Below are 14434 nucleotides of genomic sequence, written 5' to 3' on the forward strand. Positions count from 1 at the left end.
GCGGAAGCTACTATTTCAGGAAGCTTATGGGTTCACTCATGTATTTGGTGAACACACGACCATATATGTGTTATCTAGTTAACTAGCTTAGTCAAGCGATGGTTAGGCCTACTAAGCCATATTGGAAGGAAACAAAGAATGTATTGAGATACTTTAGAGGCACTACTCAATTTGGGTTGTGGTTAAGACAAACAAAAGGAGTGAAGCTGCAAGGCTTCACCAATGCAGATTGGGCGGGGAGTCCATCTGATAGGAAGAGCACATCAGAAGGGATCTTTAGTATTGGGTCAGTTGCATTTTCATGGTATAGCAAGAAACAAAGATCGGTTGCACTCAGTTCGGTAGAGGCAGAGTACATGGCTGCAAATCAAGAAGCATGTGAGGCTACTTAGATGAGGAAGATCCTAGTTGGTTTGTTTGGTCAGCAGATGGATCCGACAGTGATTTATTGTGATAATTAGTGTTGTATTAAACTCTCTGAAAATCCAGTTTTTCATGATCGGTCAAAGCATATAGATATCTGGTATCATCATCTCAGAGGTTGTGTATTGAGGCGGATCATGTTGTTAGATTACATTCCCACAGAGGAGAAAGATGTTGACATCTTGACAAAGGCATTTCCAAGATGTAAATTCAAGTTTCATAGAGACAGGATGAGGGTAATGGATAATCCCTTTCTTGTTGAGAGGGAGTGTTGAGAAATGGCAACAAGAAATTCCAGTTTAATTTGTCCTTGAATTAAACTGTGAATTAAAATAGAATTCTTTTCGCATAGCAATTTGCCAATAATTAATTAAGTTTAACTAACTTAATTAATTTAGAAAATTCGAATTGGAAGTCTTTTAGAGGACATGTATTTGTTCCCCCTAACTTATAGGATTTAAGGATGAGTTATGAATGAGTTGTAATTAGTTAACTCAATTTATTGAGTTAAGTCCAGTTAAATTAGTTCCAATCAGTTTCAGGAACTAATAGTGAATAAATACTCAGTTGGGACACTAGTGACCTAATTAGTGCTGCTTTAGTTGAGTGAAGAGTCCACCATCTGAAACTCATGCATGTTGATTATGAGAAAGACCCAGTTGAGACTAGAGTGCAGAGACAGTGCACTATTTGTTTTAGATTTTTCTGAGTGGCACTGATAGTGCATGAAATCAGGAACTGATCCTTGAGGGATTGCGTTATTTTTAGAGGTTTTATTTCCCTTTAAATACAAACTATCCTTCATAGGAATTACGCATTAGAATAGAGACTTGGAGAGCTTCTGAATTGGCCAAGATTTGGCCTTGAGCTTGCTTATGAGTTGGAGATTGAATTTGTTGAGTGCTAGGATTGTTCTAGAGAGAACAAGCATTGTAATTTCATCTTGATTTGTCGAATTAATACAAAACAGATAGTGGCATTTTGAGCTGTGGCTTTCCCCAGATATTTATTGTGTTATGTGCCTTTGATTCTCTTCCTCTATTGATTATTGTTTGCTCAATTTTTATGGGCTTCCGTTGTAAAGAGTAGAAGTAGATTCTTGTCTCTTATTTTAGTATATTACGTGAGCTTGTGAATCTACAGGTTTTTCTATAGGATGCTACCATTTATCGGCAACTAGTGGGTTCACTGATGTATCTTGTGAACACACAACCAGATATGTGCTATGTAGTCAACCAGCCGAGTCAAGTTATGGTTAAGCCAACCAAATTATTTTGGAAGGCAGCTAAGCATGTTTTACATTACCTCAGATGAATTACCCAGTTTATACTATGGTACAGATGGATAGAGGGAGTGAAGTTGTGTGGCTTCATAGATGCATATTGGGTGGGAAGTCGATCAGATCGAAAGAGTATACCAGGTGGAATATTCATTGTTGGGTCTACACTTGTTTCCTGGTACAACAGGAAGGAAACATATGTGGCGCTCAACTCAACAGAAGCATAATACATGGCTACAAGTCAAGCAACATGCGACACAATCTGGATGAGAAAGATACTTGTGGGGTTGTTTGGTCATATGATGGATCCAACTGTGATCTACTATGACAATCCGAGTTGCATCAAGCTCTATGAGAATCTTGTATTTCACGATCGATCCAAGCATATAGATATCTGGTATCACCATTTACAGGATTGTGTGCAGATGCGGATAATGTTTCTAGAATACATTCTGACAAAGGAACAAGATGTTGACATTTTGACAAAGGCCTTGTCAAGAGGGAATTTCGAGTTTGACATGGGCAGAAGAGGGGTGGTTGATAATCCCTTTTTTGCTGAGAGGGAGTGTTGAAAATGCAACAAGAAAATCTCAGTTTGACTTTTCCTTGGTCAAACTAAAGAAAATTTAAATTTCCACATCAACAGAAATCTTGGAGGTAGTTAATTGAGGTGACATGGCACTTGTCACTTAGTTAACTCAGTTAATTTGAGTTAGAGGGCTTGAGTTCATTTAAGCATGAGTGATTGCTAATTTGTAGCAATCTAATTCAGTTATATTAAGATGTGTTCAATTAAACTAGTTCCAACTGTTGGAGGAACAATTGGAACTAGTGGAAGGCCAGTTGTGTAATATGACTTTAATCTAACTCAATGATCATCCAGTTAATTGATCAATCAACCCAAAATAGCTAAGGCATGTAGATAATTCGAGTTACCCAGTTGAGGTGGAGATTCCAAGGCATTTTAACATCAATTATAAACTATTCTAGGGTGTAGAGGTGTTGCATGCAGTCAAATGATCAACCTTGGGAATTGCGCAATCCATTTTGAGAAATTCCTAAATAATAGGGCCTAATTTCTCAAGGAATTGCGCAAGCAAACAGGGGCTCAAGGAGAGGTAGAAATTGACAAAGCGAGAGGTAGAAATTGACAAAGTGAGAGGTAGAAATTGACTAAGTATGGGTCATAGCTTCTCAGTGAGCAGAGACATAGGTTATTCACTTGCAGGTTATGCTCAGCATAGCTATTGTAATACACCTCTATTCATTAGATTAATGCAAGCAAACATTGGAGAGGTAGAAATTGACTAAGTGAGAGGTAGAAATTGACTAAGTATGGGTCATAGCTTCTCAGTGAGCAGTGAGCAGAGAGATAGGTTATTCACTTGTAGGTTGTGCTCAACATAGCTATTGTAATACACCTCTATTCATCATATTAATGCAAGCAGACATTGGGGTTTTTAGCAGATTGTTTTCCTCGGGAAAAACATTGTGTACATGTGTTATTTCTTATTGCATGTTTGTGATTGATGTTCTAAATTGTGAATTACTTTCTGCAGAGCAGTGAAGTAGGTTTGTGTCTTGTAATTTGATTAAAACTTCATGAGCAGTTGCAAATATAATTCTTATAAAATAAATAAATTGATATGTATAAATATAGGTTTTATGTGTGAATAAAGTATCATCTTTCACGTGAATTATTTTCAAATTCATCATCTTATTGGTTAATTATCTTAATCTTTGGTTGCTATATCGAATTTTTTATTATAAAATAAATAAATTGATATGTATAAATATAGGTTTTATGTGTGAATAAAGTATCATCTTTTACATTAATTATTTTCAAAATTCATCATATTATTAGTTAATTATTTTAATCTTTGGTTGCTATATTAAATTTTATCAATTTATAAGTGAAAAAAACTTTTATAAATGAGAAAATTCTTTTATTAAAATGTTGTAATCTTAAATTTTGATAATAGTTTTTAATTAAACTTTTATTACATAATTTTAATATGACCTTAATATTTAAAAATAAATTTATTAGTTAAAACAAAATTACATTAAAATTCTTTTTTCGTTGGAGATTCACAATTTTTTTTAAATTATATATTTATTAACTTTACCTATTTCGGATAAAAATGATTTAAAAACCATTACTATTATGTAAATGTTGTTTTCAAATCCGCACACTCTATAATCATATATTTTATGTTTTAAAAGTTCACCAACTTTACTTTATTAAATATAAATTTTAAAAATGGCTTAAAAACCCATAGTTATATAACCTTTCTTTAGTTTTCAAATTAATTATATATATATAATCATTATTGGTGTGAACATAGGCAACAGTAGTTGTCATTCTCAAACAGAATTTGGAAAACGCCTACCATGTAACTTTTTAATCAAAGGTTTTTTATACAAATTGATGAGCAATTAAGTTTAGAATCCGAATAGGAGTTGTGTTAAGTGTGATATTTGGAGTTTTGGGTGATAATCCGGTGGAAAAATTTAAGGTGAAATTTTGATTTGTGTTATTTAAATTAGTTTTTTGACTATATGAATTCAGCACTCTGAAAACTTCTAATGCACTTCTATTGTGCAGAGGTTTCCCATCAAATTTGTGATTTCAAAAAAATATTCGCTAGATTTTAGAGAAATTAAACCGAAAAAATCCAAAAAAAAATTCCAAAAAATCCACACAAAAAACAACTCAACTCAATCTGAATGCTTCAATTTCAAATTGCTTTATAAGCTTCCAAATTTTTCGTACCGCAGAGCGAGCGAAATCTTTTGAATCAAAGTTAAAGTAAATAATGGTATATGCCAATCTTAAATATAAAACAATTCATCTAAGAGAGTGTTATATTTAAAATAAAATAAAAACTCTTCCGAAAAAGGGAGTGTTATATGCGTATCTTTATAGAGAATTACAAGGCTGAAGCAAGAAGATATTTCAGAAACCAAGATGTGAGGTTCCAGGTGTTTCAATTTCAGCGATTAGGCATTAAAGAAAATAGTGAAAGAAGATCCTGGGCTCGAATCCCACTGGATGGAAATGCTTGACGTATTTAAAACGCTTAATCCAAAACAGAATTGGATTTATTATCGAAAACAAAGGGTTGACTATTTAAACTACTTATTTTAATAGTGAGTTTTAGAAACACCTTTCCATAAATTTAATTTAATTATTAAAATTTAATAATAAAAGTTATACATTTTTAATTAATTTATTTTAAATAAAGAAAATATTATATCAAACATATTAAGATAAATAATATAGTATTGATAAATATGTTATTGATCTATAATATTATATTAAAAATTATTTACAAATTAAAAAAATTTATGTTAAAATAGAAGTGAAGTAAATTTCAGCTTTAAAAATATTATTACATATTTTTTAAAACATATATATTTTAAATAATTTTTTATAATTAATAAAAATTATAATTTAGTTATTTTTTGAATTTTTCAAATTTAAATAATATAAATGTATTATTAGATAAATATTTTGATATTTATCATATTTATCATATTTAATATTTAAAACATTTTCTAACAATTTTATCTATATAATTGTACTAATTATTTGATTTTTTCTAACAATTTCATCTATATAATTGTACTAATTATTTGATTTTTTATAATTTTAATTTTTTCAATTAAAATTACACCCTACAATTTTCAACCAAATTATATATTTGGTTTAATCTATTTTTAAACTTTCTAAAAATCCGAAGTGAAAAATTCATATATCAAATTAATAATTCCAACCAATTTAACTAATGATATCAACAAATTCCCGATCATGAAACAAAATTGCCCAGACGGCCTAATGGACCTGGACACCGATTCAATGTTGTCAAGGTAATTATGATGTGAATAACGCCCTATCGAAGGTGAGCTCATGTACTCAAGGGAGTGTAGGTGACCAAATAATTTTCAATCGAATCATATGCTTTTTTAACTCTATGAAAAATTCCAAAATATTAAAATTGTGAAAAGTTCATATATCACACTAATAATTCCAACAAATTTAACTAATACTAATAATTCCAACCAATTTAACTAATAATAATAACAAATTATTAAGTTAAAATTTGCTCAAAAATATAAACAAAAAAACTCCCAAAAACTTAAAACAGATGGCTTAATAGAACTGGACATTGATTCAATATTTTTCAAGATAATTATGAAGTGATCAAATGTAAAGTCATATCAAGGAGTGTTCATGTATAGAACTGGACATTGATTCAATATTTTTCAAGATAAGATAATTATGACGTAATCAAATGTAAAGTCATATCAAGGAGTGTTCATGTGTGGTGAGGATGGTATGTTGTCTTTTTTTACGTTGGTTTAAATTTTATGTTAAGACATGTCTATTCATAATGTGAGTATTTATTTTAATTTCTCTATAACTTATTCGTATACTAAAAACATTAAAAAAACTTAGCTATTATAAGATTGACACAAACAAACTTCGCTAATACAAAATGGTACAATAAACCACCTAAACAGATTGGTACAATAAAACACCAGAACAAAACTTAGCTAGTACAAGATTGGTACAATAAACCACTTAAACAGATTGATACAATAAAACACCTGAAAAAAACTTAGCTAGTACAAGATTGGTAGGATAAACCACCTTAAAAAATGGAGTGAAGCCACAAATTTGCTAGGAAAGTTATCTTTTGCTGGAATCTAGCAAAAATAATCCAAAAAATCTGATCAAAAAGTGTTTAATTGTTTTTTGATGATAGAAATAAGTTCAGCACAATCAAAACCGCCTTAAACACCCAAAATCTTAAAGTTCAACCGTTGTAACCCAAATTTTCCAAAATTTCTATCAAATTTAACAAAACTATACCAAAATTTCAATTATTTTTCGGAAAAAATTAAACTAATCTGAAAAAGAACACTCTGTGAGTACATGTCTGATTTGGACTGGAGCGTGTTTATTACTCATCACTTTTACAATGAAGAATAAAGTAATCCCACAAAATTGTACATAACTAATGGTGAAATGCGAATCGAAACAACCCAGGAGTCAATATACTTAACTTCCTGTCGGTTGAGATACCTATCTTGCACTGTGAGCTACCCACTGATTTTCATGGCGACTCATAAAGAACTGTGCTCGCGACAGGTCATGAGAATTTCCTTCCGGCCCCATTCCATTCCGACCAAAATTACTATGGGTTCTGTTCAAAAAGAAAAAAAAATACCCATATAGCATATTCCTATCAAAGCAAACTCACCGGTCTGCTACTTTGCTTTCTGCATCTTGTAAACACAGTCCCACAGGTCTGCTACTTTGCATTTACCGCCTCGTGATAAATAGTAAGTCGAACAGGCATTTAAAGCCTGAACCCTCAACCTCACCCTCCATGAAATCTAATGTCCCAAGTTGTTAGTTTAGTTTTGCGAATAGGGAAAGCTGCTTGCAGTTAAAATGAATAGTAGGAGCATAAATTATGCCAAATTCAATGGTGTATCGGAGCAATCCGCCATGAGAGCCACAGGGTGGAAGTCCGGTAAGAGACTGCTTATTACTGCTGTGACTTCGACCCTGCTCGTCATTTCTGTTACATGTTTAGTTGCGGGCATTGTTACTAGATTTAACAAACAGAAGACTGAAGGTGATCGGCAGATCGGTGATACTAAACATCTGAAACCACCGTCCAAGGCAGTGCAGGATGCTTGCAGCAACACTTTCTATCCGGAACTCTGCGTGTCCAGCATTTCCAGCTTTCCTGGATTGTCTGATCGGGCGGGGCCAATGGAGATTGTGCACGCTGTCGTCAATCTGAGCATCGGTGCGGTCGAGAAGACAAACACCCGAGCTCGGACCATGTCGACCCGGCACGCGATGAGCCATAGAAGACGCGGTGCCCTGCAAGATTGTGTCGAGTTATTCGAAGAAACGCTGGAGCAATTGTATGAGACGCTGTCCAATTTAAAGAACGCAAGCTGGTTGTCGGCGCCAGAGAAGGTCAGTGATTTGGAGACATTGCTGAGCGCCGCCATCACGAACCAGTACACCTGCCTCGATAGCTCTTCGGGTACCAATCTCACACAGAATTTGCAGGGCGGGCTTATAAATATCTCGCATCTGGTAAGCAATTCGCTGGCTATACTCAAGTATATTGTAGCCAGGAATTCGATTCATAATCGCCGCCTGTTATCCGATAATGAAGGCTCTGAGTTCATGGTCATGGAATCGGACGGCTTTCCTTCATGGATGTCAGAGCGAGAGAGAGAGCTTCTGCAGAGTTCGAGAGATAATATAAGGCCCAACGCCGTGGTTTCCAAGGATGGGAGTGGACACTACAGGAGCATTGCTGATGCAGTGAATGCAGCTCCACAGAAGAGCAACACGAGGTACATAATTCATATAAAAGCGGGAGTTTACTGGGAAAACGTTGATGTAAGCAAGAAGAAGACGCATCTGATGTTCATTGGAGACGGCATAGGTGCCACTGTAGTTGCAGGAAACAGAAATGTGAAAGACGGCTACACAACTTATCGTTCTGCAACTGTGGGTAAGTATAAATTCTACTATACTATAAATATGTGGGTTTAGGGTAAGAGGCAACTGTGGGTAAGTATAAATTCTACTATACTATAAATATGTGGGTTTAGGGTAAGAGCATGTACATTTCAGTAATTATAGGGTTTTAACAGAGAAGAAGGAAAGACATTGAATTATTGGCTTATCACAATATGCATAATAATCCTAATCCGGGCAGATCCATCTGAAAGACATTGAATTATTGGCTTATCACAATATGCATAATAATCCTAATCCGGGCAGATCCATCTGAAGGGTCAGTAGGGTCAGTAGGTCAAACAAACATAGGCTAATCTAGAGTGAAGGGTCAGTAGGTCAAACAAACATAGGCTAATCTAGAGCGTCAAGACTTGTAATTGCCTAAAGCTAAGATGTTTTAGTAATGGGACTCTAGTATTCAGAGGTGGTTTAGCAATGGGATACTAATTCAGTTAACCCTTGGGCTAGTGAGAATGCATGTTCTAGTAAATTCTAGTAATCAAATTTTTTATTAAAGGATGAATCTCGTCTTATAAACAGATATATTATTAATTTAATATTTAAGTTTATAATGATTTTAAAATTAGATTATTATATTTATAGTTTATATTTATTTTGGAATAAGTTTGTATAATTTTAATTTATTTATCAATAATTAGATATCATTTTTTGGGATTCATCACTTTCGAGACTTGTACCTAGTAACACTTGCGAAACCAATACTTTCCATAAGGTCACCCATCCCACATCGCCTCTAGCGATAGCAGGCTTAACTGTGGAGTTTTCCCCACAATCAAGTCCATTTAGCTTGCTACCCTATTTGCAAAACATTAGCAAGTATTGTGCCTCATGAACCATTCAAGTAGAGCTCCCTTCACTCTTATCGAGAATTATTAGGTGTATAGTAAGATTTAATCTCCTTAAAATATTCTTAGTAGTTTACACAAATCAAGTCAAAGGTTGATATTTATCTCCAAAGTAGTCATGCTTTTTGGCTCTTTTTTTCCGATGAAATATATGAGCAAATCGACCAACCATTGGCAAGTGGTTTAGCAACTGGAATTTGACCAATGACTAATTTAAAAAAATGTTATAGGAAAGTGCCTCATATGAAATGTGTTATAGTTTTTTGGGTATATGGTGTTGATAATCCATAGTATTGGCCCATGGTATTTTAACAAAGTTTATTTATAGATTAAGAATTTCCATGATAAAGTGGGAGTAAATCTTGGAGTAGTCAAAAACCCGCGGGGGATTGTGAAAATTTCACCAGTCAAACTCGTGAGTTCAATGAATTCCTATGGGATTATAGACAAATGAGATCTAAAAACAAACCAGAAACTTTCCAAAAAAATTAAATATATATCTATATATGTGTAACTCACAAATTAATTCTTTTATAATTAATAATAATTATTATTTAAATAAAGCTATAATTTTATTAAAAATTCAATTTTTAACAATTTGATATATATTATGGGTTAATGGTTATGGGTATTTACAGGTCATTAATGTATATGGCTAGTCTGGTTATTCTTATTTCAAATATTAGAAAATATCTTTATTTTTTAAATTATTCTTCCAGATATTTTGTGTTGTAAAAAAATTCGTTATTTCTTTAAATTATTCTTCCAAATATTTCTTGTGTTGCTCTTTGATGTGAAGTCATTTCCCCATCTCCATCGAGTGATATATTGGATATGGTGAAAATGTAGTCCCACCAAACTTATAAAAAAAATATCTTTTGTGTTGCAAAAAATTCCATTATTTCTTTAAATTAAATGCTGTAAAATTGAAATTGAATTAACTATGTAAATTTTATTTTCGGAATACAATGAATTTAATTATTCTTATTTAAGTGGTTTTAGTTTTATTTTTCTTAATATACACGTTTATATTAGAAAATTATATTATTATTATCATTTAATTTTAAGGTTAAGGCTAAGCACACCAAATTGATGTATGTGACCCCTTTTTTGTGGGACAAGGGACCTACTTAGGCACAGCGATTTGACTGCTAAATCTAAAAAGCATATATGTCGGCTCCACTACTCTGATTTTAAACCTGTAATCTCTTAGAAAAAATACATAATCTTAATTAATGATTAACCTAAATTGTACATAAATTTATTAAAATATTGATGACCATTTAATTTTTTTTTTTCTTCCAATGTGGCAGCTGTGAAGGGAAATGGATTCGTGGCACGTGACATTACCTTCGAGAATACAGCTGGACCTGCAAAGCATCAGGCGGTGGCCCTGCGCGTTGGTTCAGATCTTGCGGCATTCTATCGGTGCAGCTTCACGGGATACCAGGACACCCTTTACGTCCATTCTCTTCGCCAGTTTTACAGAGAATGCAACGTCTACGGCACAGTTGATTTCATCTTCGGCAACGCAGCGGTGGTTCTGCAGAATTGCAATCTCTTCGCCCGAAAACCCCTGGCGCATCAACAGATAGTCTACACCGCTCAGGGCAGGCAGGACCCCAATGAAAACACCGGTATTTCTATTCAGAATTGCCAGGTGATCGCCGCCTCGGATCTGATTCCGGTGAAGAATTTTTTCCCGGCATTTCTAGGCAGGCCGTGGAGACAATACTCTCGTACCGTGTTCATGCAATCTTATCTAGGCGACTTGATTCAGCCGACCGGTTGGGTGGAATGGAATGGAAACTTTGCACTGAACACCCTCTACTATGGGGAATTCATGAACCGGGGCCCCGGTGCAGGCACTGCCAACCGGGTCAGATGGCCGGGGTATCGAGCAATTAGGAGCTCCATGGAAGCCAGGCGATTTACAGTGTCTCAATTCATTCAAGGAAATTCATGGTTACCTTCTACTGGAATACAGTATTCTCCCGGTTTTTCTTGACCTCTTCAATCATTAATAAATCTGACTCCTCTCCACAACCACAAGGAGGATTGGACAATCTGTGACTCCTCTCCACCACCACAAGGAGGATGGATTTGTCCAGAGTAGTTTTTTTAACTATGGTTCATGGTTATTGATTGAGTGGCAGCTATATTGATGGGTAATAATTTGGGTAGAGATACTAATAATTTGGGTAGATATATCAGGAGGGATTTACCAGTAGGTTTATATTGTTGGGTAATAATTTGGGTAGATATATCTTAAGGGATTTACCAGCATGTTTATCTGGTCGAGCCTAAACTCAAAGTGGTTCAGAAAATTTGACCTAATAACTTCCTAATTAATAAAATATTTTCAAAATTTCCAAAAAAATAAAATATTTTCCCAATTTCCCAAGAAAAGACTATATTTTCCCAATTTTACTTGACCTCCTCAATCATCAATAAATCTGTGACTCCTCTCCACCACCATCAGGAGGATTTGTCCAGACTAGGAGTTACATTGCCTATTGCTTTATATTGTATTTATTTTTTTATAATTATGTTAACTGCAAGCTCTTCTTTTTGTTTTTCGGATATATTCTTCTGGACAAATCCAGCTTTTATATGCATTTGGAAACAATAACTTCGGAGCGGTATGCTTCCCCTTTCTTGGTTGCAAAAAAAGCTGTGAATGTCACTGTCAAATTATCTAACCTAAAAACTCTGTATTAATATTTTAATTTCATTTACTTTTGATAAAAAGGAATATTAATATTAAAGAAAAATAAAATGAATTGAACATGTATAGATTTGACATTAAAAGATATTGAGTATATTAATATTTTAAAATTCGTATTTTCATATATTTTAAAAGAGATTAAAAAGTATAAAACGGCGATAATGAATGAAAATGTGTATCTTTAAAATTCAAAAGATATTAAATATATATATATAAAATCAGGATTAATATTGAAAGTATAAATGTGATGATGATGAATATGAAATATGGTTTAAGAACGAAAAAGTATATGTTTGAATTGTGATGTGATTTTCGCCTAAAATTCTTTTAAAAAAAATGATATGGATCACAAAAGTCTAAATCCAACAACAGATATCGAATATATTAATATTTTGAAAAATATATATTAAAAGTTTAAATAGGATAATGATGAATATGGAATATGGTTTAAGATTATTTTTTTTAATGAGCTAATAAATTATAAAAAAAAATATAGTAGATAGGAGTGGGAAGGGTTATTCTATGTTCTAATGAAATTATTAAATTTATATTTTCATAAGGAATTTATATTACTAATAATCAAGGTCAATCTTATGTCTTATTCGCGGTTTTCTCCTTGCTTATGAAATGACATCATCAATATTTCAATAATCTAGATTTGCAATTGTTCATTAACATTATGAAGAAAAAGATCCTCTCTAAAGAATTCATCTTTAAGAAAATCATTAAAACGATCCTCCCTAAAATAGGCATCTTAAAAGAAATCATCAAAAAGATCTTGAGTGTGCTCAAAGACTTGAAACTTATGAAACCCATTATTTCCTAAGACAAAATGATGTTCAAGTCGATGAATCAACCATTGTGCAATGTTTAATTAGAATTAATGGGCAACATCAAATCAAACCCTAAACTTAGCAATATGCAAGGGATAAATAAAACAATTGGAAAGGTCATATGGCAGTTGGTCATAATTCAGAGCATGCAAACAAATTAATGAAATTTAATTAGGGAGATAGGGAAGGTCCAGAGAGGCATAAGGTGCCTGAGTGTGGAGAGGAGGAGGAATGTGTGATGTGTCGTCAATTTCAACCTGGACACAAGTCATACCCAACAAGGATTATGATCTGGCATGTAAGGAATTCCAAAGGGCTGGAGAGGTATAATTTCCTAGCTCGCAATGAGAAATGATCATGTGTGGATGTACATCATAGGAGATAACTACCTTTCTTCGAGGTACAGTTGTAGAAAAAAATATTTTGAAGCAAATAATCAATGTTAGTATGTTGAGGATGATGCATGCTAGGTGGATAACATCCTTGCATGTAGTTTTGTTGGCATATAGTTTGTTAGAGGGAGTTGGTCATTGATAGGGGATCACTCCCAATTCGGTAATTTCAAACTCTTGTGTTGTTTCCATCTTGAGAAAGATGTTAAAATTTCTCTACTCCTTGAGGGCATTCCAAGCTTTGAAGTTTTTTAACGGATCTTGTTCATTCCCACAATGAGTAAATCTATAATAGAGACATTTAATTGTAATAATAATAAAACTCTATGTGAAATTTGGTCTTCTCTTAGCAAAAATTTTAGTATTATCTTCCCTTGGAAGCAAACTACCATTGAGGACATCCAAAAGGGTAATGATAATAGCTTGAACTTGCTAGGTACCTTGCCATTGGAACTCAAGAGATGCAATGTTAGGAATATTTGTGCCCACCTTGGCAGACTCCATCCTTCTTAGCCCCCAACCACTTAGTTCAAGTCTATGGTAACTTCAGGTAAACATAAATCCAGTAGGTATGTTTTCTATGGATTTTTTGAGTTGAGAAACACATCAAAGGCACTCTCAGTGTGGAAGCAATGCAAACTTAGAGAAAGGGGAACAAACCTTGGTTGGTATGAGATAATTACAAAGTCCCTTTCCCAACCTTCTAAGATACAACTTACATTGAAGAACTTATTCCCCTCAGAGGATAAGTTGGAACTAGTTAATAAGTTTGATAATCATTCCATGGTCTCAGCCTACAGTAATTGGTGGAGCAGCTTCATCTTCACCCACATAAGAAACGTGTCTCACTCCAAAGGCACAAAAATAAACTAGCTTATGGCACTCATCAATCATATTCATGAAGACATAATGTTCTAACATATAAATCATAATCAAATAGTCTCAAGCCTAACCACGGTGATGGAGGTGTTTGTAGATCACAAGTCTAGAATACAAAGGAACAAGGATAAGTTAATTAGCTTGCGTCAACAAATTAAGGAGATCAAAATAAACTTAGCTATGTGACATTTGGATGCATCAACCTCTAGCAAAGACTCAACTACAATCCTTACTTAAATGATTAATAGATGACTTGGAAATGCTATTTGATATTGTATATTTTTTTGGAAAATCTACACTCTTCGACATAATAGAATAGAAAGAATTGAACAAAAAAATTTGATTTCTCGTACTCCCAAGGACAATTCTGAAATAAATGGAAACCTGTTTTTGATTTACAAAACCTTCGGCATCAAACATATTGTGTTTCAAGCACATTTTTAAAAATATAAATTCTTATTTTGGTTTTAAAACA

The 14434-nt window shown here is 33.4% G+C and overlaps 1 protein-coding gene across 1 annotated transcript; it reads left to right on the top strand.

The window, feature by feature from the left end:
• Positions 1-7043: 7043 nt before the first annotated feature.
• Positions 7044-11312, top strand: LOC149174897 (pectinesterase-like). Its single transcript, XM_089422710.1, has 2 exons — positions 7044-8253; positions 10441-11312. The coding sequence occupies exons 1-2, from the start codon at positions 7164-7166 to the stop codon at positions 11133-11135; spliced, it is 1785 nt and encodes a 594-aa protein (XP_089278836.1). The 5' UTR covers positions 7044-7163; the 3' UTR covers positions 11136-11312.
• The last annotated feature ends 3122 nt before the right edge of the window (positions 11313-14434 follow it).

The sequence above is a fragment of the Pinus tabuliformis genome, chromosome 4_1 (genome assembly GCF_031772625.1).
Source record: "Pinus tabuliformis cultivar Carrire ecotype Pingquan chromosome 4_1, CPIR1, whole genome shotgun sequence".
NCBI classification, from domain to species: Eukaryota; Viridiplantae; Streptophyta; class Pinopsida; order Pinales; family Pinaceae; genus Pinus; species Pinus tabuliformis.